Below are 22,287 nucleotides of genomic sequence, written 5' to 3'. Positions count from 1 at the left end.
GGTGATCCAGACGAGACTGGTGCTGGGCACAGAGATGGTGACAAAGATCGGGAAGATGGCCAACAGTGAAGGGTCAGTGACACAGGGACAGGGAGAGATGCAGACACAGAGAAGAGGAGGAGGTATCAAGAGGTTTTCAAGTTCCAAACAGGACTGCGCATGTGGAAAGGCCGCGAGAGCCCCAGATGGGGGCTAGTGACTGACGCACAGTGAGGGGTCGTGACAGTCACGGAGAGGACGTCTGTGGAGTGATGGTGAGGGCTCCAGAGAGAGCCACATGGAGGGACCTGGCTAGCTACCGACCCAGGGCTGGCCACAGCGGGACGGTGACAGCCCAGATGGAGTGTCAGCGGCAGGAGGGCAAACGAGCCATTCCACAAATGCCCACGGGGCACCTGCTCTGGGCCAGGCCCCTTGGGTGCTGGATACACAAGACAGACAAGCCCTGCAGAGCCTCTGGGGCCAGGGCAGCAGCCTTAACTCTGCCCCTGCGTGGGCACCTACAGACTGTCGCTCTCAGGCCTGCCCAGGCTAGTTAAATCAGAATCTTTGCAAATGGAGGCTGGCCTTGAAGAAACACTTTTGAACACATCCTTGAGTGGCTGTGACATGTGGCCCAGGTAGAGAATCGCTCATCTCATGATGACAGACGGGAGCGATGGCGGGCCCGGCTCGAGGCAGACAGTCAGAGTGATATATAGTGACACTGAGGGAGGACTGCGACAGAAACAGGGCGACAAGGGGAGTCGGGGATAGGCAGGAGTAGGCCCTGGGGCCAGGTGGCAGGCAGAGGTGGATCTTGTAGCCAGAGAGCAGAGTTCTAGAAACACATGCCCCACCTTGTTCTCACCCCCCACCCCAGCGAGGTGCCCGACCTGGACCGGATCGTCCCCGTGTTGCTGGAGCACGGTGTGGAGCGGCTCCCGGAGCACTGCAGGCTGAGCCCAGGTACCAGCCCCACGGGCCCCTCTGGAGTCGGTCTATAGCCTCACCCTGGGCCCCAGGCGCTGGGCTGGCCGCCTTCAGGCTCCGCTCCCTCCACCTGGCCTTGGCTTCTGCCCTCCAGGGCGGCCATGGGAGGGCCCGCTGCCCAGAGCGCACCCGTCTCAGAAGCCGCAGGACCCTCTCCTCCAAAGTCAGTCCTGTCCCCTGTGCCAAAAGCCATTCTTTTTCTGCTCGGACTTCCCGCTTCTGTGTTAGAGCTGCTACACCAGAGATACCCCAAAAGGCAAGGCAGGCAGGCAGACAGACTCTTGTTTTCTTGTACGTAAGAGTCCAGAGGGAGGCAGGAGGCCAGGGAGGGGCTGCGCGGCACTCCAGGGCTCAGCCACCCAGGTTCCCTCTGTCTCATCACTTCGTCATCCTGAGGTTGTCACCCTAATGTGCCCCCCCACCCCGCCTACCTGACCTCACTCTCATCGCAACCCCCCCAGGGGTCCCCCTGAAACCAATGTTGGCCCACCCAACGCGGGGCGTCAGCGAGGTCCTGAGGCGCTTTGAGGAGGCAGCTTTCACCTGCGAGTACAAATATGATGGGCAGAGGGCACAGGTAAGGGGGTGGACACATCCCTTCTGCAGAAAGGGGCATGCCGTCGAGCAGGGCCATGGGGTCCCTCAGACCTGAGTTCCAGGCCATCTGGTCGTGCGCATCTCTCGGGGCTGTAGTTCCCATCTCCGGGCAATCCACGCTCATAGCCACCTGACTGGCTTCTCTGAGAATCAGTTTTGATGATATCGTCACAGTCCTGACCCACGGCAGTGGGAGCTCAAGCAGCGTTGGCTGCACTCGTGCCCTGCTGGTGGGTGTATTAATGTAACGGGTGCCTCCCAGGGCCGGAGATGTCCTTGGTCTGGGCTGTAAGGATGCTCCCTGTGGCTCTTCTGTCCTGGGGGGAGTTGGGGCCGGCTCTGCCCTGATCCTCACCTGGGGATGGATAAGCGAGCTTGGCGGGCGCCACCCTGTGGTGCCTTGAGGAGGCTACACACGGTGGATTCAGTAGACGCTTAACAACGCAGATGGATCTTTGAAATACAGTGCCGAGAAGAAAATGAACAAAATGAGTTACCATAGTGACAGTGATTTTAAAAAATACATATATTTAAAGTCATATATTACGTCATACACACACACTACTATTTCTTGGGATAATATACGTGTTAGGTGGCACATATGTAGCACTACTCAAGGACTGTGGCCCAGACGTAGTAAAATGAATAAATTAAAATCATAAAACCCAGAATGATGTTTACGGCCTAACAACATCCAGACAGATCAACACATACACGCAGGGTCAGTGCCTGTGCTTGCAGGGGGAGGAGGGTAGGGATCGGAGATGAAGCAGAGGTGGCGGGGACTTCCACACACAGGGTTGGGAGGTGCTGTTTGAACCAAGGAGAGGATTCACTCAGGTCTCTGCACCAGTACCTTCTCCAGAGCTTCTGGAACCGTCTGCCAATGAAAGTGGGGTGAAGAAGAGAGAGGAGGGGCTCCTGGGGGCAGACCCGGCCCTGAGTCCCTCTCCGCTCCCCCACTGTGGCAGATCCACGTTTTGGAAGGCGGGGAGGTGAAGATCTTCAGCAGGAATCAGGAGGACAATACCGGAAGGTACCCTGATATCATCAGCCGCATCCACAAGGTGGGCACCTGCCGCTGCCTCTCACTCACATGGGGGCCGGGGCTGCACTTACGGGTGCAGGGAACTAAGGCCCAGCCCAGCCAGCTCAGCACAGCAGGGGTTGATGGGAAGGAGATTGGAGTGTGTTGGGCTGCAAATAACGGAACAACTGCAGATGTTATTTTCTTCTCAAATCTGAAGGCGGGTGGCCCTAGGCTGGCTCAGCTGAGCACCAGGGTCCTCCCAAACCCAGCTTGGTCCTCTGTCCTCTGCTGTCCTTGGCTGGTTCCATTTCATCCCAGTGCCTGTCCCCTATGGTCTCCAAGTAGCCACCACGCTTCCAGACAGTCAGGAAAGGGGTTCCAGCTTCTGTCCCTTCCCACAAAGGTAGTGCTTTTCTGGGTACCTCCTACCACCCCCGGCTGACTCCAGCATGGGGGTCCTTGTCCAGCACTGGTTGCCATGGCCACTCTGGTGCAGCAGAGGCTGGGGAAGCCAGAATCTTGCTCTCTGACAGGGAGAGGGTTTGGGATGAGGGTGAAGGCAGCCTGCAGACTGGCCCCACAGCCTAACTAGGGCTGGGTCTCGAAGGCCCTGGAGCCGGGGACGTCTCTGCCCTCAAGGGGGCGGTTTGGGGCCTTTTTTAGGAGTCAGAGAGCCATTCTCCTGCCTTCCCTAATTAATAAGGAAACTTGCTCTTTCCTAAAGCAGCAGGACAGAAGTAACAGTATACGTACGGCACAGGCATTAAAGGAGTTCCTGGTACATGCCAAGCACTGTTGTTTTAAACCAGCTTAAGGTGTAGCTTTGTAAAAGGTTCTGATAGAGTTTGAAGAGTTTTGACAAGTTCATACACCCACATAATCGGCATGTAAAACGTTTCCGTGTTTTCGTCACTCCAGAGCGTTTCCCCATGCCCCATGCCAAGTTGGCCCCTGTCCCCGCCCCCATCAGCCATCTCCTGAGGCAACAGCCACTGATCTGCTTTTTCATTGGGACAGGTTCGTTTTTGCCTTTGCTAGAGCTCCAGATACGTGGTGATAGTACAGGGTCTTTTGTATCTGGCTTCTTTCGCTCATTCATTCAACAAGTATTTGTTGGGCGACTGCCCTGTGCTGAGCCCTGTGCTGGAGGCTGGGGCTTTAAGAGAGACGGCAGGGCAGGCAGATCTCCATCAGAGTCCCGCTGCTGCCTCTATGAGTACACTCAGAGATCGGGCGCCGAAGAAAAGGTCCAGCATTCATTGGAGCCTTTAAAAGAATAAGACTTAGACTTGGTGTCAGGAAAGCAAGGCCATCACCAAGCACAGCCCAGGGTACAGTGGGAATGGTGCCCCTGGAGTCGTGCAGATTCTAGCGTAAACAGCATGTGCAAAGGCCCGGTGGTTGGAGGGGCACAGCCCATTCAAGAAACAGAAAGGCTAGTGCATTGGGGTACAGAGCGTGAGTCTGAGGGGCACAGGTGAGGCGAGGAAGGGCCACGGGCTGACCAAGGAGAGGTCCCACAGCTTTGGGGAGCTGTGGGGTGGTTTTTAGCAGGGATGAGAAGGGATCAGATTTGGGGTTTGCCAAGAGCAGCCTGGCTGCTGTGAGGAGAGTGGATTGGACGGGGTCAGTGCAGGAGCGGGGAGACCAGTAGGATGCTGTGGCTTAGGCTGGACTGGGCTCAGCAAGGTGGTGACAGGTGGACAGCTTAGCAGTTTCAGAGCGGAAACGGACAAGTTCACGGGGTAATTGAGTGTGAAGTGGGAGGAAGAGGAAGATGACAAAGGCTCCTTGGTTTCCAGCTTGTGGGACCAAATAGTAAGTCCTCAGAAAACATAGTTTTTTTTCCCCTCTCAGTGGGGAACAAGAGAAGGGGTCTGTGTTCACATGTGTCTCTTTAAGGTTGACGTCAGTTTGTCAGTGGATCTTCAGAGCTGCAGAAGGAAAAAGATACTTGTTTCCCTGCGTCTGTCTTTTGGCCTCATCCGCCACTTCTCACCAGTCCTGGGTCCCCCTCTTCACCTTTCAGATTAAACTCCCATCAGTCACATCCTTCATCCTGGACGCGGAAGCTGTGGCTTGGGACCGGGAAAAGAAGCAGATCCAGCCATTCCAAGTGCTCACCACCCGCAAACGCAAGGTAGCCTCTGCCCGCCCCTCCACCGCCTGCCCTCATCTTCCACCCAGTCCTGTGCAATCCCAGAGAGACAGAGCTATCAGTTGGGTTGTAGTTCTCTCAGCCTTTTGCAGTGTGGCTGCCACAGCTCCAGCCATCACATTCTTATCCCAGCATGCCAAGTTGGAAGGAGGGAAGGCCTCTTTTCCAACATCTGTTTTATTATGAAAGATCTGTTCTAGGAGCCCCCACAACCTGCACCCCAGCAATCTTCTTTACTCTCATTGGCCAGAGTTGTGTCATGTCACCCCCATTAGCTGCGAGGGAGGCTGGGAGAGCAAATACCTAGCAGTGGTGAATGAGGTGGTTGGGATTAGCCAAGAGCCATCCCAATTCAGTGCGTGTGGCTGGCAGCATTGATGCCCTCATAGGTGTGCGGCCTGTTGGCTGGGGAGAAGCGGGGGATGGCAGGTGACAGGGGTGTCTGCCTCGGGCATAATGGGAAGGGACCCAACTGGGCCCCGTCTCACCTTCACCCGCTCCTGGTCTCCATCCTGCCCTGACCCAGGAGGTGGACGCGGCAGAGATCCAGGTGCAGGTGTGTCTGTACGCCTTCGACCTCATCTACCTCAATGGAGAGGTGAGTTCTGGCATCGTGTCCAGGTCAGCTGGGGCATGACTTGAGGTGAGGGGAGAGAGCTTGGGAGCCAGCGGTTAGAGTTTCATCACTGAGCCCGGAGGCCACACTCGGGCAGTGGTTCTCAAAATGTGGACTGTAAGGCCCTCCCTTTCCCAGCATCTGTGTGAGGGGGATTTTCTTCCTGTCCTGCGACCTGAACGACATTTTGTAGCCGTCCGAATGCAGAAGCAGATGTGAGAATCCAGCCTCTGTTAAGCCAGACATTAGAGAATTGGCAAAAATATAAAATAATGCCCCTCTTCGCACTCATTTCCATAAGCCACATGATGACATGTGACCCATCCGCTTCCTGCTTCTCCCGAGGTCAGGGTTTCTTCTCTTTATTTCCACGATGATGCCCCATCTCTTTCATCCTGCCCCACAGTCCCTGGTACGTGAGCCCCTTTCCCGACGCCGGCAGCTGCTCCGGGAGAACTTCGTGGAGACGGAGGGCGAGTTTGTCTTTGCCACCTCTCTGGACACCAAGGACACGGACCAGATCGCCGAGTTCTTGGAGCAGTCGGTGAAAGGTGAGGGCATCCGCCAAGGTCTGCGCCCCCATCGCCCACCCCCCAAGATCTGCACCCATCCCAGCCCCACCCTGGACGACTGGACCAGAACCCTGCCTGCGTCTGTTGTGAGGCTGTGAGCCGGGGCTTCACAGGGCTCTCATGTGTCCCCCAGACTCCTGCGAGGGGCTGATGGTGAAGACCCTGGATGTGGACGCCACCTACGAGATCGCCAAGAGGTCGCACAACTGGCTCAAGGTGCCGCCTGCCCCCGCCCCCCTTTCTTGCTGAGCTGGGGACCGGAAGCCTGCCCCTGCTGGGTGGTCCATGCCCAGTCCCCACATCCACCCCATTTGAGCCCCAGAGCCCTTTGCTCAGTCCCTCCCGCCTCTCCCTGCAGCCAACCTCAGCTCTGCTCCCCTAGTGAGTCGACACGAGCAAATTCACCAAGGACTGGTGGAGAACTGCCCGGCTAGGCACCCCAGATGTGGGGGTGAGGGAGCCCAAGGAGCTTTCTGTTCCCTCTGAGCTTGCCTTCCGCCAGGAAGTCAGCCAGGATGCAAACGGGATAGAGTCAGGGAGTGATGAGTGCTATGAAGAAAGCAAGTCCACTTGGGGCCAGGGAGGGTCTGCAGTACTTCGGGTGATTGGGGAAAGCCTTTCCAGAGGCAGTGTTTGGGTCGAGACATGGATGATAGGAAGTGGTCGGTCATGTGAAGATCAGGGGTGGAGCATGTGGGTGGGGGTTGGGCGCGGGCAGCAAGTGCAGAGGCCCTGGGGTAGGACAAGCTTGGTGTGTGCAGGGGTCGAGGACCATCGAGGCGTGAGGTGAGGTCAGGGCAGAGAGTGGGTCCCAGATCACCCAGCACTGGGTGGTAAAACTGGGTTTTCCTCCAGGGGTTTCAGGAAGCCAGCGAAGGTTTTAAGGGGGAGTCACCTGGTCTGACTGTCGTTTGGCACAAGTCCTCCGGCCGCTCCGTGGGTGGTGGATGGGTGCGGGGGTGCTGGGCAGAAGTGGGAGCAGGCAGGCGGACGGCAGCTGTCCGGTAAGAGGTGATGGGAGCTTGAGCAGAGAGGCAGCAGTGAGGAGGGGGCCAGGAGACCCAAGCGGGAGATAGCCGGGCGCTGAGCTGGCGGAGCCTGTGGACAGGGTTTCCCTGTGTGTGTTTTTTTGTTTGTTTGTTTGTTTAAATATTTACTTATTTTGGCTGCTCGGGTCTTAGTTGCGGCATGCGGACTTCGGTGCGGCCTGCCTGCGGGATCTAGTTCCCTGACCGGGAATTGAACCTGGGCCCCCTGCATTGGGAGCGCGGAGTCTTACCCTGGACCACCAGGGAAATCCCTCCCTGTGTGTTTTTTAGCTGTTTATGCTCTGTCCCGCCCCCACTAAGCTGTAAGCGGCTGTGCAGGTACAAACCTTGCCAGTGTCAAGAAATACTCGCTGTTGCATCCCCACGGCTGGGCTCCTGCCTGGCACACAGTTGGCACTTAATTGATGTCTTTGGAATGAATGGATAAATGTTCTCTGTGTGAAGGAGTGGAATGCGCCTCCATGTCGAATGGAGGGGGGTTCCGGGGTGACCCCTGGGGTCTCCCCACCTGACCTGTCCCCTCGATCCTGCCTCCTCTTCGCATTTGAGTCCCCTCTTTCTCATCAGCCCTTGCAGCCGAGAAACCTGTTCCACGTCCAGTCTCCTCTCGGTGACTGTCATGGGTCTTCTCACCCAGCCCCTCCTCGCGCCTCTGCTTAAGCTCCAGCGATGGGAGCCACACCCGAGCGTCCCACCCTCACCCCCCACCTTCCCTCCTCCCAGCTGAAGAAGGACTACCTGGATGGCGTGGGCGACACCCTGGACCTCGTGGTGATCGGCGCCTACCTGGGCCGGGGAAAGCGGGCCGGCCGGTACGGGGGCTTCCTGCTGGCCGCCTACGACGAGGAGAGCGAGGAACTGCAGGCCATATGCAAGGTGCCGGGAGCTGGGGGGCCGCAGAAGCGGGAAGGGAGTGGGTGTGACTCAACCTCGGGGGCCGGGCACTGGGAGCACGTGGAGCCTCTGACTCCCCTATCCTCCTCGCAGCTCGGAACGGGCTTCAGCGACGAGGAGCTAGAGGAGCATCACCAGACCCTCCAGGTGAGCCCCTCCGCCCCCACCCCCGTGTGTGCCTGGGGCTCTCGCCCTCCGGGAGGCTCGGGACGCGGGCCCGGCACTGCGGAGCTGGCACTGCGGAGCTGGCTTCCGAGTAGTGCAGCACGTCCACGTTCCCGTCCCAGCCCTGCCAGCTACCGGCCAGAGCCTCCGGTCAGGGAGCGTCGTCTCCCCGGGCTCAGTGCCTCGGCCGCGCCCGAGACAGGCTCAGGGAGGGCGTGTTGCTCGTTCCCCGAGTTCACCCTTAGTATGCCAGTGGAGCCCCTAGTCGTCGCGGTGTTTGCTGTCCTGGTCCCAGGCATTTGGGGGGTGCTCTGGCTTTCCTGTGTGTTGGTGTCTCTGGTCCTGTCTGTCCCATTCTTGGTCCCCCCTCCCCTCTAGGTCTCTGACTCCCCGTCTCTGGGTCTTGGTTCCTCTCTCTGACTCTCTCTGCCTTTAATTTCTTGTCTCAGCTCCCAGGGTCTCTGTCGTTTCTTCCTTTCTCCCGTTTGCCCCATCACCCCCCAGCTCCACCTACCACCAGCTTTTTACTTGGAGGGGCATCTGTATCTATCCCCTTCCTCCATCTTCCTCCCTCTTTCCTCACTCTCCAGTCCTGCCCCTGCAACCCTCCCCTCAGCCTTGACTTTGAGATCCAAGACCCTCTCTCCCTTATTCCCGCCACTGGCTGCAGGCCCTGGTGCTGCCCGCCCCACGCTCCTATGTCCGGGCCGACGGCGCCGTGGCCCCTGACCACTGGCTGGACCCCAGCGCCGTGTGGGAGGTGAAGTGCGCAGACCTCTCCCTCTCCCCCATCTACCCGGCTGCCCGGGGCCTGGTGAGTAAACTGGGGGACCCTGGAATAGACCCTCCGAAGGAACCAGCTGGGAGGGTGGGGAAACGGGGGGAGGGGATCTTGGAGCCCATGTCTGAGCTTCCTGGGTGATGCTTAGGAAGACTGGAGCTTGCGTTGTATTTGGGTTTCAGATAATGAGGTCAAAGTCTTATTAAAAAATTTAAAAAAAGAAATTCCCCAGGAGTAGAAAGAAAACTGTGAAATTGCTTTCTTTGATTTAAAAATTTTTTTTATTTTTATTTTTTTAATTTTATGTTCTTATTGGAGTATAGTTGATTTACCATGTTGTGTTAGTTTCAGGGTGTACAGCAAAGTAATTCAGTTATATATATATATATTCTTTTTCAGATTCTTTTCCCTTTGTTACTACAAAATATTGAGTAGTTCTCTGTGCTATATAGTACGTTCTTATTGTTTATCTACTTTATATATAGTAGTGTATATCCGTTAATCCCAAACTCCTAATTTATCCCTCACCCCTCCTTCCCCCTTTGGTAAACCATAAGTTTGTTTTCTGTGTCTGTGGGTCTATTTCTGTTTTGTATATAAGTTCATCGGTATCATTTTTTTTAATCTCTTTCTTAAATATCATAATCTCACATTCTGCTCTTAAGTAATTTTTGAAAACAGTTCTTTTCAGTAAAAATTTAGGATACTTCCTGCTGAGCATTTAGGTCCACTACTGCATTTCTTTCTCAACTGTAGTCAGTTTTCACGCTACCGAGTTCTAACATTCCTTGGCTAATTTCTCTCGTGGTGGTTCTGTCCTCCGCATCTGCTAGAGGATCAGTGTCCCCGGGGAAACACTCCCCCACCATCACTAGGAGAGCTCTTAGCATCCTCCTTCCGAAGATCAGGAATTTTTTTTTTTTTTTTTTTTTTTTTACTGTTGCAGATATGTCTTTTATTAGCATAAAAATTTAGCTTATTGTCAACCAAGGTGTTCAACCCTAAAATCCACAGATATCCCAAATCTTAATAACATTGTTAAAATGCAAATTATATTGTTTTCTCTTTGTGGATTCTTAGAAACATCAATTTGGAGGTTTTTTGTTTTTAATTAAAATAGAGTTGACCGAGGAACAGGAAATCTTAAAGTGCATACTCCCTTTGGGATTTTTTCTGATCCTTCAAAAGCTAGCTTGTGCTTTTCTGCTTAGCAGCTGACTTCCATGTAAAGGCAAAGCTCATACTTTTTATCTAGTTTCCTTCTTGAAATTTCTCACTCCTGCACCGTCTCGGGAAGTCGGGGGCCCCTGGTAATAAAGAGATGGGAACAGCATTTATCGAGCATTTAGGTGAAGCAGGCATGTCACTTGTTCACACTCATCCTCACCAAGACACTGACCATCCCATTTTACAGATGGGAAAATAGAGCCCCAGGGAGCGTAACTGGCCCAGGGTCACGAGGCTCTCGAGAGAGTCGGGAGCTGGGATTTGAACCTCACAGTCTGGTTCTAGAATCCACCCCTCTTGGCCCTAATAATAATAACAACAGCATAAAGCACAGCCACAGCTGCCTGTGTTTCTTACACGCTCCTGCTCCGGGGAGCGGCCCCAAGCACTAAATGACCATATTTAATTTTTACAACGACCCATCGCTTAGCCCCATTGTATGGATCAGGAAACAGGCCAGAGGCGCAGGAGTGGGGAGGAGACTTTGGATGGGGAATTGCTGCCTGGGGAGCAGGCTGGACTGCTGCTCCCATCACCACTCCACCCACCGCGCCTCGCCTCCACAGGTGGATAGCGAGAAGGGAATCTCCCTCCGCTTCCCTCGGTTTATCTGCGTCCGTGAGGACAAGAAGCCGGAGGAGGCCACCACCAGTGCCCAGGTGAGGCCCGTGGTAGAGGGTGGGTGGTTGGCCCAGGGGTGGGCTTGCCCGGCCAGGCCTGCTTTTTGGAGAAGGTGGGCTCTGGCCTGGCTTGGCATGGAAGGGGGTGGGGCAGCCCCAGGGCTTCTGACCCTCCCACCACCCACCCTCTCACTTCAGGTGGCCTGTCTGTACCGGAAGCAAAGTCAGATTCAGAACCAGCAAGGCACAGAGCCAGACTCCGACCTGGAAGATTTCTACTAGGCCCCCTGCTCTCCCCGGGGGCTGGGGGCGGAGGGGGCCCAGGGGCATCGCCTCAGGTGCTCAGCAATCTGGTGTTGCCGGGTGCGGGTTTTGATAGTCAGGTGTGTGTGTGGGAGGGGATGGTTTCAGCTGGGGTTTGGGGTTCTGTCATTCTTTTCAATAAATAATTGTTGAACACCTGCTCTGTGTCCGTGCTGGGCTCTGGGGGTACAGCCATAACAGCTCACCCTTTGATAGCGTGTAACAGTGTGTCACAACTGTCGAAACCGGGGCCTTGCAGTAGAACTCTGCAGTGATGGAAATGTGCCACGTCTGCGCTGGGCGGTGTGACAGAGCCCAAGGCATGGATGGCTACCTTGCCCCTCCCCCCTGAACTATGCAGGAAGAAAGGAAGGGAAGAGAGGAGCAAGAGGAAGGGCAAACATCCCCCTCTGAGCCACTGTGCATGTCTATTCCTGAAGTCAGGTCGTCGCTCGTTTACACACATTCCTGGCTTACCCTAGAGTTCCTGGAGGCCAGATGTCCTCTCCATCTTCACACACACGAAGGCCAGCAGAGGCCAGGCTTAGACTGATCACTCAACGTGCCTGTTGAAACATTGTATGAATTGATGCCCTCTGCTCTAATCCTCATTTTCAAAACTATCCTTCCAGTTCTATTCTGGGGATAAAAGGTCAGAGCCCGACACTGTCTCCGCCTCCATTCTCAAGCCAGATGGGGAGGCAGGAACAACTGGGATCCCTCCCCAACCCGAGTAGGGATTTCTGACCCAGCTGTCACACAGCTCTAAGGGAGCCAAGGTGACCGAGGGAGAGGCCAAGAGAGGCAGGAAGAGTTGGCAAAGGAGTGGTAGAGAAGGAAAGGAGGCTGAGCCGCCACGGGGGACAGGAAGGGGGGGAGCTGTCTTGAGATTGGCGCCTGGTGAGCTCTGCCCTGCCCCCTCCATGCAGTTTCCCATGGGCCCCGCCTGCATCTTCTTAAGAAAAGGCATCGCTGAGAAACAGCGGGTGAGTCAGGGGACAGAGAGGGAGGATGGTGGGCAGGGCAAAGGGAGCTGGGATGCGGGGAAGAGAAGGGACAATAGGGGAGCAGGTGGGGAGAGCATGAACTGAGAAGGTAGAAGAATTCCAGGGAGCATCATGGGGACACGTGGGTCAGTAAGATGGGTGAGGGTGAAATCAGAAGTCAGGACCAAAAGGTGGAAGATGAAGGAGAAGAAAAAGAAAAAGAAAAAGGAAAGGGGAGCTAGGATGATGTCATTGTTGATGATCATTATCATTCTTTTCTTTGACTCCCGTAGTGATGAAGGTGGTGATGATGCTGGAGGTGCTGATAACAATAGATGCCACTTTTTTTTTTTTTTTAAAGAAGATGTTGGGGGTAGGAGTTTATTAATTAATTAATTTTTGGCTGTGTTGGGTCTTCGTTTCTGTGCGAGGGCTTTCTCTAGTTGTGGCAAGCGGGGGCCACTCTTTATCGCGGCGCGCGGGCCTCTCACTATGGTGGCCTCTCTTGTTGCGGAGCACAGGCTCCAAACGCGCAGGCTCAGTAGTTGTGGCTCACGGACCTAGTTGCTCCGCGGCATGTGGGATCCTCCCAGACCAGGGCTCGAGCCCATGTCCCCTGCATTAGCAGGCAGATTCTCAACCACTGCGCCACCAGGGAAGCCCAGATGCCACTTACTAAGTCATCGCTGTGAGCTAAGACTTGTGCATAGGGCTTTGCAGTCCTGATGTCACTTAATCCTCAGAATGACTCATGAGGTTCATAATACTTTCATCCCTATTTTACAGACTGAATACTAAGGCTCTGAGTCATGAAGTCCCTTGCTTTAAGCTTATACAATTAGTAAGTGGCAGAGTCATGTCTGTTGGATTCCAACGGGCATGATTTTTTTTTTTTTTTTTTTTTTGTGCTACGCGGGGCTCTCACTGTTTTGGCCTCTCCCTTTGCGGAGCACAGGCTCCAGACGCGCAGGCTCAGCGGCCATGGCTCACGGGCCCAGCCGCTCCGCGGCATGTGGGATCCTCCCGGACCGGGGCACGAACCCGCGTCCCCTGCATCGGCAGGCGGACTCCCAACCACTGCGCCACCAGGGAAGCCCCAACGGGCATGATTTTAATTGTTAGTTTTTAAGATCATGAGAGAGAGAGAAAGATTAAGAGAGATTTGGGGAGAAGGGGATAGTAAGAAAGAGAAGCTGGGGGAAAATCTCCAAGGATAAAGGGAGAAAAGGGGGTGACAGAGGCCAGGGGTTGATGGAATTTTCCAGGTGGTGTGCCATGTACCCAAGCCTGACCCTTCAGTTATGTCCAGTGGGTGGTGGCAACAGGAAAGGTTTCAGGAATTGGTCATGCTGGCAGTGATCATCCTGTCTGGGTGCCACTGAACACAGCTCCCAAGCCAAGGGATTCTAACCATGGAGGCAGGTGGAAAAACAGCCAGTGGGGTGTAGTAGAAAGAATTCTGACCTGGCAGCCAGTAGACCTGCATTCAAATCCCAGCTCTCAATGCATCTGAATTTCTGCATGACCTCAAAGGAATGATTTAACGTCTCCCCACTTTGGGAGAGGATCTGCCACTTATGAGCTGTGTGACCTCAGGCAGTTTCCTTAACCTCTCTGTCCCTCGACTTCCTCTTAAATAAGATGGGCATGATATTTGGCTTTACCTCAAAGAAGTTTAAATGAAATGATTGTGGAAGCCTGGCACAGTCAGCAAACTGAATATGTGAGCTGTGATTCTAAGTCTGGCTTTCTTCATCTGGAGAAGAAGGGGATTGGATTCCATGGCCTCCAGGACCCATTTCGGCACAGCAGGATCGATGTCTATTTGGGAAAGGCAGGAGGAGAGAGACCAAGATTCAAGGACGGGAGAGAGGAAATGAGAAGGGGTGAGGAAAAACAGGAGGAAGAAATAGCCATGGAATGGGAGTCAGGAGATGGGAGAAAGAAGGTGAGAGGGGTAGACGGGAGCAAGAAGGGAAGAGAAATAGGAAAGGATGAGGGTGAGATGTGTTTCAAGAAGTGAATGTGGATCCCTGATTCTCTCTCCAAATCCCCTGCCCCCTGCATTCCTTTCTAGGAAAGACCACTGGGACCAGATGAGATTGAAGGTAAAGCTCTCTCCCCTAAATGCCCCCACTTTGCCATCCACCCACTTACCTGCTCTCTGTTCCTTTGTGCATTTCAATATAAACCCCTTGACATGAAAATTTTACATCACACTCTTCCCACTCAACTGTGATTTTGTGGCAGTTTAAGTACTTCCCCAAGTGTTTAGAAACCATCCCCATGCCCAAGTGTCTCAGAGACCCACAAATAATGCCTGAGTTTTAGGGTGAGTCCAAACTTGTTGTTTTTTTCTCTTGGTAGTTTCAAAGTTTCCCATAACTTCACCCAAAAATGTGAAGGACTTCACTGCTGTCGTTTAGTGGTCTCAGGAACTATTCTTTTTGCTAACACATTTCATACATCACTCCTTTAAAAAATTTTTATAATGTATTCTTTTTTGAGGAGTCTTTAGTCAGTGCCTCATTGATAGTTTCAAGCGATGCTACTCTTCCCCAGTGACTGTTTCAACTTCCCCAAAGTTCTTCTCTCTTAACTTTCAGAGCTCCGGGAAGCATTTCTTGAGTTTGACAAGGACCGAGATGGGTTCATCTCTTGTAAGGATTTGGGGAATCTCATGAGGACAATGGGTTACATGCCCACGGAGATGGAACTGATTGAACTGGGCCAGCAAATCCGCATGAACTGTGAGGCCAGGGGGTGGGAGGAATGACTGGGCTTAGGGGAGGGCTAAGGGTGGAATTGGGAAGGATATATGGAGGTTGAGAGTAGAGTTGGAGATAGGGAGGAGGGAAGAGGGGCTAGAAGTCTGGAAGGAAACAGTTCAGACTCTACTTAGGGAGGCAACATTTGAAGTGGTTAAAAGCGTGACTTTTAGGGATAGATTTGGGTTCAAGTCCCAGTTCTGTTATTAACTAATTGTAGTCATATAAGAAGTGGAGTTAGCCCCCACTCTTGAGTCTCAGTTTCCCCATCCACCCAGTGAAGATGATATCACTCCTTACCTCGTGGGATTGTAGAAAGGAAGGGATAAAGATGTTAATACAGGTAAAGGCTTAGCCTCTAGTAAATGCTTATTAAATGTAAGTTATTACTATCACCACTAAGATTCGTCAGTGGAGGGCAACATTGGAGCTGTATTTGATGCTGGAAACAAACTTGGAGTTGGAGCCTAATGTTGGTGAATAATGTGACAAAAAAGATGGGTTTTTAGATGGAGACAAGCTGATTTTGTCACCGAAGCTGGGATAAAATTGCTACGGGGTTTGCTTCTGGGCATGTTACTGAGTAAACAATGCTAAATTCAAGGAGGTGATAGTATTCATATCTGGAAGGGATTTAGTGCTCATTTAATTCATACTCTCCCTTCTCCAGATCTGCAGATGAGGGAACCTAGATCTGAACCAATTAAGAGATTTTTCTCAAGGTCACACCAACAGTTAGTTACTTCCACCCTACGGCACCCCATCCACTCCTGTTCAGATGAGAGGGACAAGAGGGCATGAGTTGGCTAAGAAAGGAAGCTCTTAGAAGGCAGAGAGATTGGAGCAGATCTATTTCTTGAACAGAGTTGAAGGGCAAAGTGAGGTAATGGAGGGTTGGGGGTATATGGAATCTCACTAGACCTGCCTCTTCTGTCCTCAGTGGGTGGCCGTGTAGATTTTGAAGATTTTGTGGAGCTGATGGCCCCCAAATTGCTTGCAGAAACAGCTGGGATGATTGGTGTCCAGGAGATGCGAGATGCTTTCAAGGAAGTAAGTTTCATAATGTTGGAGGTGGTTGAGGGAGACCCAAGAGGTCTATGATTAGCCATTAACCATGGACAGAACCCACCAAAACCAGTTATTTTTTCTAACTATGGTGGGATTTATAGGGAAGGAAAATAACATATTTCAAGCACCTGCAATGGACAAGATCCTCTACCTATTTCATCTAATTTTGTCCTCACAAGTAACATTAGGAGTAAGTAGTCATGTATCCCAATACTACATATGAGGAAACTGAGGCTCATGGAAATTGCGTACCTTATCCAAGATCCTGCAATCTACAAAACACACGCTAGAACCTCTAATCCTCATGCCTGTGATAGGAAGAGGGAATCCAAGAATTTGAGATCCCAGAAAGAAGCTGCAAGACATCGTCTGGTTGAAACTACTTGTTGTAGGGATGCTTTAAAAAGATGAGATCCAGGGAGGGTAAGGGGCTTGCTGAAATTCACTTAGATTCCTTGATAAAATGCTCTTCTCTCTCAGAGAGCTTTCAACTACGTGAGGCAAAAATAAAGAAGAGTATAGTGTTGGGAAGGGGACACCCTAGAGTCAGGCAAACATGGGTCCAAATCCCAGGAAGATCTCTACCTACTAGCTGTGTGGTTTTCTGTCTCAGCTTCATGTAAAGATCTAAAGCTACATCGTCCAATAGAACTTCCTGTGATCATGAAAATGCTCTGTCCACGGTGGTAGCCGCTGGCCTGAAATGTGGCTTGTGTGACTGAGGAACTGAATTTTTAATTGTATTTAATTTTTAAAAATTTTATTGCAGTATAGTTGATTTACAATGTTGTGTTAATTTCTGCTGTACAGCACAATGATTCAGTTATACATATATAGACATTCCTTTTCCTATTCTTTTCCATTATGGTTTATCACAGAATATTGAATATTGTTCCCCGTGCTATACAGTAGGACCTTGTTTATCCATCCTTTATATAACAGTTTGCACCTGCTAATCCCAAACTCCCAATCCTTCCCTCCCCCACCCCCTCCCCCTTGGCAACCACAAGTCTGTTCTCTGTGTCTTCGAGTCTGTTTTTGTTTCATAGATATGTTCATTTGTGTCGTATTTTAGATTCCACATATAAGTGATATCATATGATATTTGTCTTTCTCTTTCTGACTTACTTCACTTAGTATGATAATCTCTAGGTCTATCCATGTTGCTGCAAATGGCATTATTTCATTCGTTTTTATGGCTGAGTAATATTCCATTGTATACACATAATTGTATTTAATTTTGATTAGTTTCAATTAAATTAATTTGTATTCAATTGAATATAATTTCAATTCATTTGAATCTAAAAATGAATACTCAATGCAATTATCGGAAAACTTTCATTTGGAACAACTTGGGTATGCAAATCTACCTTTTCAACTATATACTTCATGAAACCTACATGCAGGTTTCTAATGTTATTTCTGTTATATTCTGTTATTTCTGATAACATTTAGTGTCTGAATTGAGACGTGCTGTGAGTATAAAATACACGCTGGATTAAGATTTAGTAGCTTAGTTTAAGTATCTTTGGAGGGTAGGTGTGTTAACTAACCATGCTAAGGACATACTAAGTAAGTCCTTAGCATGGTATTATACTAAGTCTTATGAAATCCAGTACACATAAAAAGAATATAACAGCTTTTCAGTGACTGTGAAGCTGGAGAGATCCCAGCCAGGAGAAGGACGCTGGGTAAATAAAATGGTTTGATCTCAGAAAAAAAAAGAATGTAACATAGTTCATTAATAATTTTTAAATTGATTACATGGTTAAATCAATTTTTAAATTGCTTACATTTAAAATTTTTTTAATGATATATTAGATAGATTAAGTAAAATCAATTATAAAAAATTAATTTCACTTGTTCCCTTAAAATTTGTGTATGTGGCGGTAGGAGGCTGTTAGAAAAATTTTAATTACCCATGAGGTTCACATTGTATTTCCTTCGGGCAATGCACTGCTCTAGGGGAAATCACACCCCAGGATTAGAAAGCAGCAGGTACAAACACTGAAAGGCAGGAAGGCATGTCTGAGGAAGAGCAAGAAGCCCGGAGTACTTGGAGAGGCATGAGCCAGAGAGAGTAGCATGAAATAAACAGGAGTTGCTAAAGGCAGGACCCCATCCCATAGCAGTTTGCGAGTCACGGAGCGGTGTCAGGAGTTTCTTCTGAGTGGGATAGGAAGCCACCGGAGGACTTTAAGCCAGGGAGGGACAAGATCTGATTGGTGTTTTAAATGAACACGAATGCCAAGTCCCAACGTGTGGAGGACAGATTATGTAGGACCACAGTGGGAGCTGGAAGACCAAGTAGGAGGCTGTCGCCATAATCAGGCACAAGGTGATCGTGGTTTGAACCAGGTTAGTTAGCATCGATGTAGCTGGAGAAGGGCAGTTGGCTCCCAGATACGTTTGGACATAGAACTTATGTTCTAAGACTTTCTAGTGGATTAGTTAAAGGTGTGCAGCATAGAGAGGGCTAAGCATGGAGCAAGGAACGAGACTCCTTGAACCTGCCTTCAAGGAGCTTTTAGAGGATAACGTGCAAAAGCTCTCAGCTGAGTTTTGTTTGTTTGTTTTGGCCATACCACGTGGCTTGTGGGATTGTAGTTCCCCAACCGGGATTGGACCCAGGGCCACAGCGGTGAAATTTACAATGATTTACAATGTCGTGTTAGTTTCAGGTATACAGTAAAGTGATTCAGTTTTATATATATATAAATGTATAGATTCTTGTTTTAATATATAAATGTACATATTCTTTTTTTTTTTCATTCCCTTCCATTATAGGTCATTACAAGATACTGAGTATAGTTCCCTGTGCTATACAGTAGGTCCTTGTTGGTTATCTTTAGCTGAGGTCTTGACTCACAGTAAGTGATTAATAAACAGTGCTATTATTATTATTATTGTGGTCATTGTTGCTAATATTATCCCCTGTGCTCCAATTCAGTTTGATGCCAATGGAGACGGGGAGATCACCCTGGGAGAGCTGCAGCAGGCCATGCAGAGGCTCCTGGGAGACAAGCTCACTCCCCAGGAGATCTCCGAGGTTGTCCAGGAAGCCGACATTAACGGAGACGGCACCGTCGACTTTGAAGGTAATGTTGTATAGGGGTAGCCACCTCCATCTCCCCAGTGTGATTTTTTTGCAAGTTGGCCATTCCTTCTCACTCTTCCCCCAGTTTGAGGTTGGAGGAGGCGGGTTAGATTTTGGAGGTGTTTGTTTCATCCCTTTCTGCCCATGTCATTTCCAAGAGCTCAGTGCCTCTCACCTCTCCTTGTTTCTGTCTTGGCCACTCCTTGGAACACCCTGTCCAGAAGCCCATTCCTACTCCACCTCTCCCATCCCTTCTTTGTTCCCTGGATGCCTTTATCATAGGAAAAAAATGTCCCATCAGAGGGAGAGTGGATTAGTTAGCCGCTGGGATGCTGGGGTCAGATTCATGGGTTTCAAATTCAGGATCACCTCTTACTAACTATGTGTCCTTATCCTAGTCGCTTCCTCTCTTGTAGTGTCAGTTTTCACATCTGCAGAACGGGAGTAAAGATGATACCTTTCTTCCCAATTTTAGAGAAAAACTAAAATCATGCACTAAGGACCCCTTGCTGTCATTGCTCATGTCCTGTCTGTAAAACCCTTTCCTCTTTCCTCTGGCTAAGTCTTAGTTATGCCCCTGGTTGGGGCCCCATCTTTCTTTCCAGGCTCGGGATCCCTCGGTGCTCCGGTAACACCCACGCATGCCTCTGCAGTGATACTGGCACATGACATCGCAATAGCTTCCAATCGTTGATTGCCTGTTTCCTTCTGAGGCCACAGACTAAATCTTTCATCATTATACCCCAATTCCTAGCAGAGAGCTCAGCACATGTGTTTTGAGTGATTGGATAAATGAGAAATATTGGAGTCTTGAGCGGATGGGAGGGGGGGATCATTTTTGTGGGAGACATCAATAGGGCACGTCAAGTTCTCATCGTGACATTCTCTGGTTCAAATTCTGAGTCTGATATTCAAGTGTATCCATGATGCTGCCCCAGTTACCCACCCACCCAGCCTCTATCTTCTACAACCACTCTCTGAATTTTTATGCTCTGGTGTACACTTGGTACTGCTCTGTGTTCTCCAACTTCTGTTCCTTTCTCCCTGATGTTCCTTCCACTTACCACACCTTTCCCGTGTTATCGATGCATTTTCAAATCCTATCCATCTCTCAGGAGTTCGTGCCAGTGCAACCTCTGCTAAGATGCTTCCCTTCATCCTTATGTGGTGTAGTAGTCCCAGCTGTGAAGACTTACAGGGATTTTTCTCTTCCTCTCCAAAGGAAGTTATGACTGCAGACCTTGAGTTACATTTGCCTCCTGGGTTGTGAATTTCTGTGGGGCAGAGGGAGCTTCTCTAACCCATCTCTGCTGTGAAATTCCCAGCATAGAAACTTAGTAGACGTTTGTTGCATGGCTGCGACACAGCAAATGTTTGCTGGATGCCTGCTGGATCTAGCCAGGCTCAGGTGCAGAGTAGGCATCAATGAAAATCTGGGAGAGGTACAATGGTTTCAGGAAATAGTTCCTCAGGCCAATCACAGGCAAGGGAAGGACAGAGGGGCCTCGAGACCTGGGTGGGACCAATAAGTCCACCTGACTTTGAGTCCTAGCAAAGTCATGGGTTCATTCCAGGGTTCTCCATTCACCATCCACGTGATCTCAGCCATGTTGGTCAACCTCACCAGCCTCAGTTTGCTTACCTGTGAAACGGTACTTACCCCTCCAAGATCGGTTGAAAAGTTGAAATCAGAGACTCATAATGACAATTTATTGAGCACCGACTGTGTCTTCTAAGCATTCTGTTGTTTAACCATCTTAAAAATCATAGAAGGTAAATAGCAATCTTATGATTCCCATTTTGTAGATGAAGAAATCAAGGCATAGAGGGGTCAAGTTATTAATTTCCCAAAGATCACCAGTGGTTCCTGACACATAGTAAAGGCTGGAAAAAATAATGGCGGTACTCTTACAAATAGGTACCTCACTGAGGGGGGAGGGATAAATCAGGAGCTTGGGATTAACATACACACACACTACTATATATAAAAGAGATAAACAACAAGGACCTACTGCATAGCACAGGGAACTCTACTCAATGTTCTGTAGTAATCTAAAGGGAAAACAATCTGAGAAAGAATGAATATATCTATATGTATAACTGAATCACTTTGCTGTACACCTGAAACTAACACAACATTGTAAATCAACTATACTCCAATAAAAAAATTATTTTAAAAAGCAAATGAAGAAAAAAAAAAACCAACAAAGGGGTGCCTCACCAGAAATTTTGGTTTTGCAGAGTTTGTGAAGATGATGTCTCGTTGAGGAGGTTCTGGAATCCCACGTCACTCTCCACCTGGTCAACGTGGATCAAGCCCTAGCGGAGGACCACATCCCCATGGGCCCTCAAAGGAGAGAGGGTGGGAGACTGGCATTGCAGCGCTGTGGATTGAGGTTAGACTAGAAACGATAGCTTTGGCTGTCGTAGGGGTTAGATGGGGTAGGAGTTACATCTCTGGAACTGGTTTAAGAAGGAAGAGTCTGCGTGTGGAAATGTGAACAGAACAGTCTAGTTGCCGCTCCCCAAATTCCAAAGACTAATGACATCTTTGGACTTCACGTCATCCTAAATCCCTATAACCTGCCAGAGTTCTTCCCGCAGTTCCTCTGGGTTAAAGTCGTCTTTTCCCCTGTTAGAATCAAAGAGTTCAGCACAGAGTCTACCATTCCCCCTTCTTGCTTCAACTGCTTCAAATCTCCTCAGTTTCTTTCTCTCAGTAGAAGGAGGCATGTCAATCATGAGGCTAGAAACAGCGTTCTTGATAAGACTGGGCATGGAACTGGTTAATTAAAGAGGCATCCAAGTGAGATTACCGCCCCACCCCCACCCCTCCTTGTTTTCTTGGTAGCACAGTCTGTTTTTATCTCTCTAGCCTCCTACTTCCTTCTCCTTGTGTCAGATACTCAGGCCACTGAATTAAATCACAAATCTGGATTATCAAGGTTTAGAGCAGGCTGATCCCCCAGGGAATTAATCCCCCTCGAAATGACATCATGCAGAGAGAGAGGATGGGTTCTTCCAAATCCTCGGCTCAGCCGGTCCCGCAAAGCCATTCCTGGGAGCCCCCTGCCTCTGCGTGGCTCTGCCCTGGGCTGCTCAGGGAGGTTCCCTCTGTTAGATTCCATCCCTCACCTCCTGACCCTGATCTGTGCTGGGAAACTGGAAAGATATATTCCTCCTTACTTCTGCCTGCTAGCAGGACACTTCAGTAACTCAAAGGTCCTCCAAATAAAGAGTTCATTTGACACCTTCCTCCGAGTTTTTCTCACTTTTGAAGTCCATTAAGTAGACGTAGAGAATGGGTCACCTGGTTCAATAGCCTCCTTTTCTAAAATTTTAATTTAAATTTAAACAAGTGGAACCAGGGCTTCCCCGGTGGCG

At 50.3% G+C, this 22,287-nt stretch overlaps 2 protein-coding genes across 4 annotated transcripts in view; both read left to right on the top strand.

Annotated features, from left to right (window-relative positions):
- Window positions 1–11,143, top strand: part of LIG1 (DNA ligase 1) — a 42,001-nt gene extending 30,858 nt beyond the window's left edge. For both annotated transcript variants that reach the window (XM_012533476.3, XM_049703657.1), the window contains 12 exons: window positions 863–948; window positions 1,434–1,549; window positions 2,541–2,636; window positions 4,629–4,739; window positions 5,284–5,355; window positions 5,780–5,924; window positions 6,079–6,161; window positions 7,718–7,870; window positions 7,982–8,035; window positions 8,724–8,867; window positions 10,628–10,720; window positions 10,880–11,143. In XM_012533476.3, coding sequence (XP_012388930.1) covers window positions 863–948; window positions 1,434–1,549; window positions 2,541–2,636; window positions 4,629–4,739; window positions 5,284–5,355; window positions 5,780–5,924; window positions 6,079–6,161; window positions 7,718–7,870; window positions 7,982–8,035; window positions 8,724–8,867; window positions 10,628–10,720; window positions 10,880–10,963 — 1,237 coding nt within the window. In that variant the 3' untranslated portion in view covers window positions 10,964–11,143. The remainder of the gene's footprint in view (window positions 1–862; window positions 949–1,433; window positions 1,550–2,540; window positions 2,637–4,628; window positions 4,740–5,283; window positions 5,356–5,779; window positions 5,925–6,078; window positions 6,162–7,717; window positions 7,871–7,981; window positions 8,036–8,723; window positions 8,868–10,627; window positions 10,721–10,879) is intronic.
- Window positions 11,144–11,289: 146 nt separating this feature from the next.
- On the top strand, window positions 11,290–21,770 carry CABP5 (calcium binding protein 5). 2 transcript variants are annotated; one of them, XM_004271103.3, is made up of 6 exons: window positions 11,290–11,970; window positions 14,048–14,078; window positions 14,577–14,720; window positions 15,679–15,788; window positions 18,757–18,904; window positions 21,145–21,770. In XM_004271103.3, exons 1-6 carry the CDS (start codon window positions 11,908–11,910, stop codon window positions 21,168–21,170), a joined length of 522 nt encoding a protein of 173 aa, XP_004271151.1. In that variant the 5' UTR covers window positions 11,290–11,907; the 3' UTR covers window positions 21,171–21,770. The 2 variants fall into 2 exon arrangements, with proteins under 2 accessions (XP_004271151.1, XP_049559620.1); XM_049703663.1 differs by lacking the exon at window positions 21,145–21,770 and adding an exon at window positions 19,509–20,589.
- The last annotated feature ends 517 nt before the right edge of the window (window positions 21,771–22,287 follow it).

Source organism: Orcinus orca, chromosome 20 (assembly GCF_937001465.1).
Source record: "Orcinus orca chromosome 20, mOrcOrc1.1, whole genome shotgun sequence".
NCBI classification, from domain to species: Eukaryota; Metazoa; Chordata; class Mammalia; order Artiodactyla; family Delphinidae; genus Orcinus; species Orcinus orca.
The sequence above is the reverse complement of the archived record's forward strand: the minus strand, read 5'-3'. Positions and strand labels throughout refer to the sequence as shown.

Coding starts and splice junctions, on each gene's coding strand:
- CABP5 (XM_049703663.1), top strand. CDS start 11,908: ATGCAGTTTCCCATGGGCCCCGCCTGCATCTTCTTAAGAAAAGGCATC. Junction 15,789..18,756: donor TGCGAGATGCTTTCAAGGAA/GTAAGTTTCATA, acceptor GCTCCAATTCAG/TTTGATGCCAATGGAGACGG. Junction 18,905..19,508: donor CGGCACCGTCGACTTTGAAG/GTAATGTTGTAT, acceptor CTTTCTTTCCAG/GCTCGGGATCCCTCGGTGCT.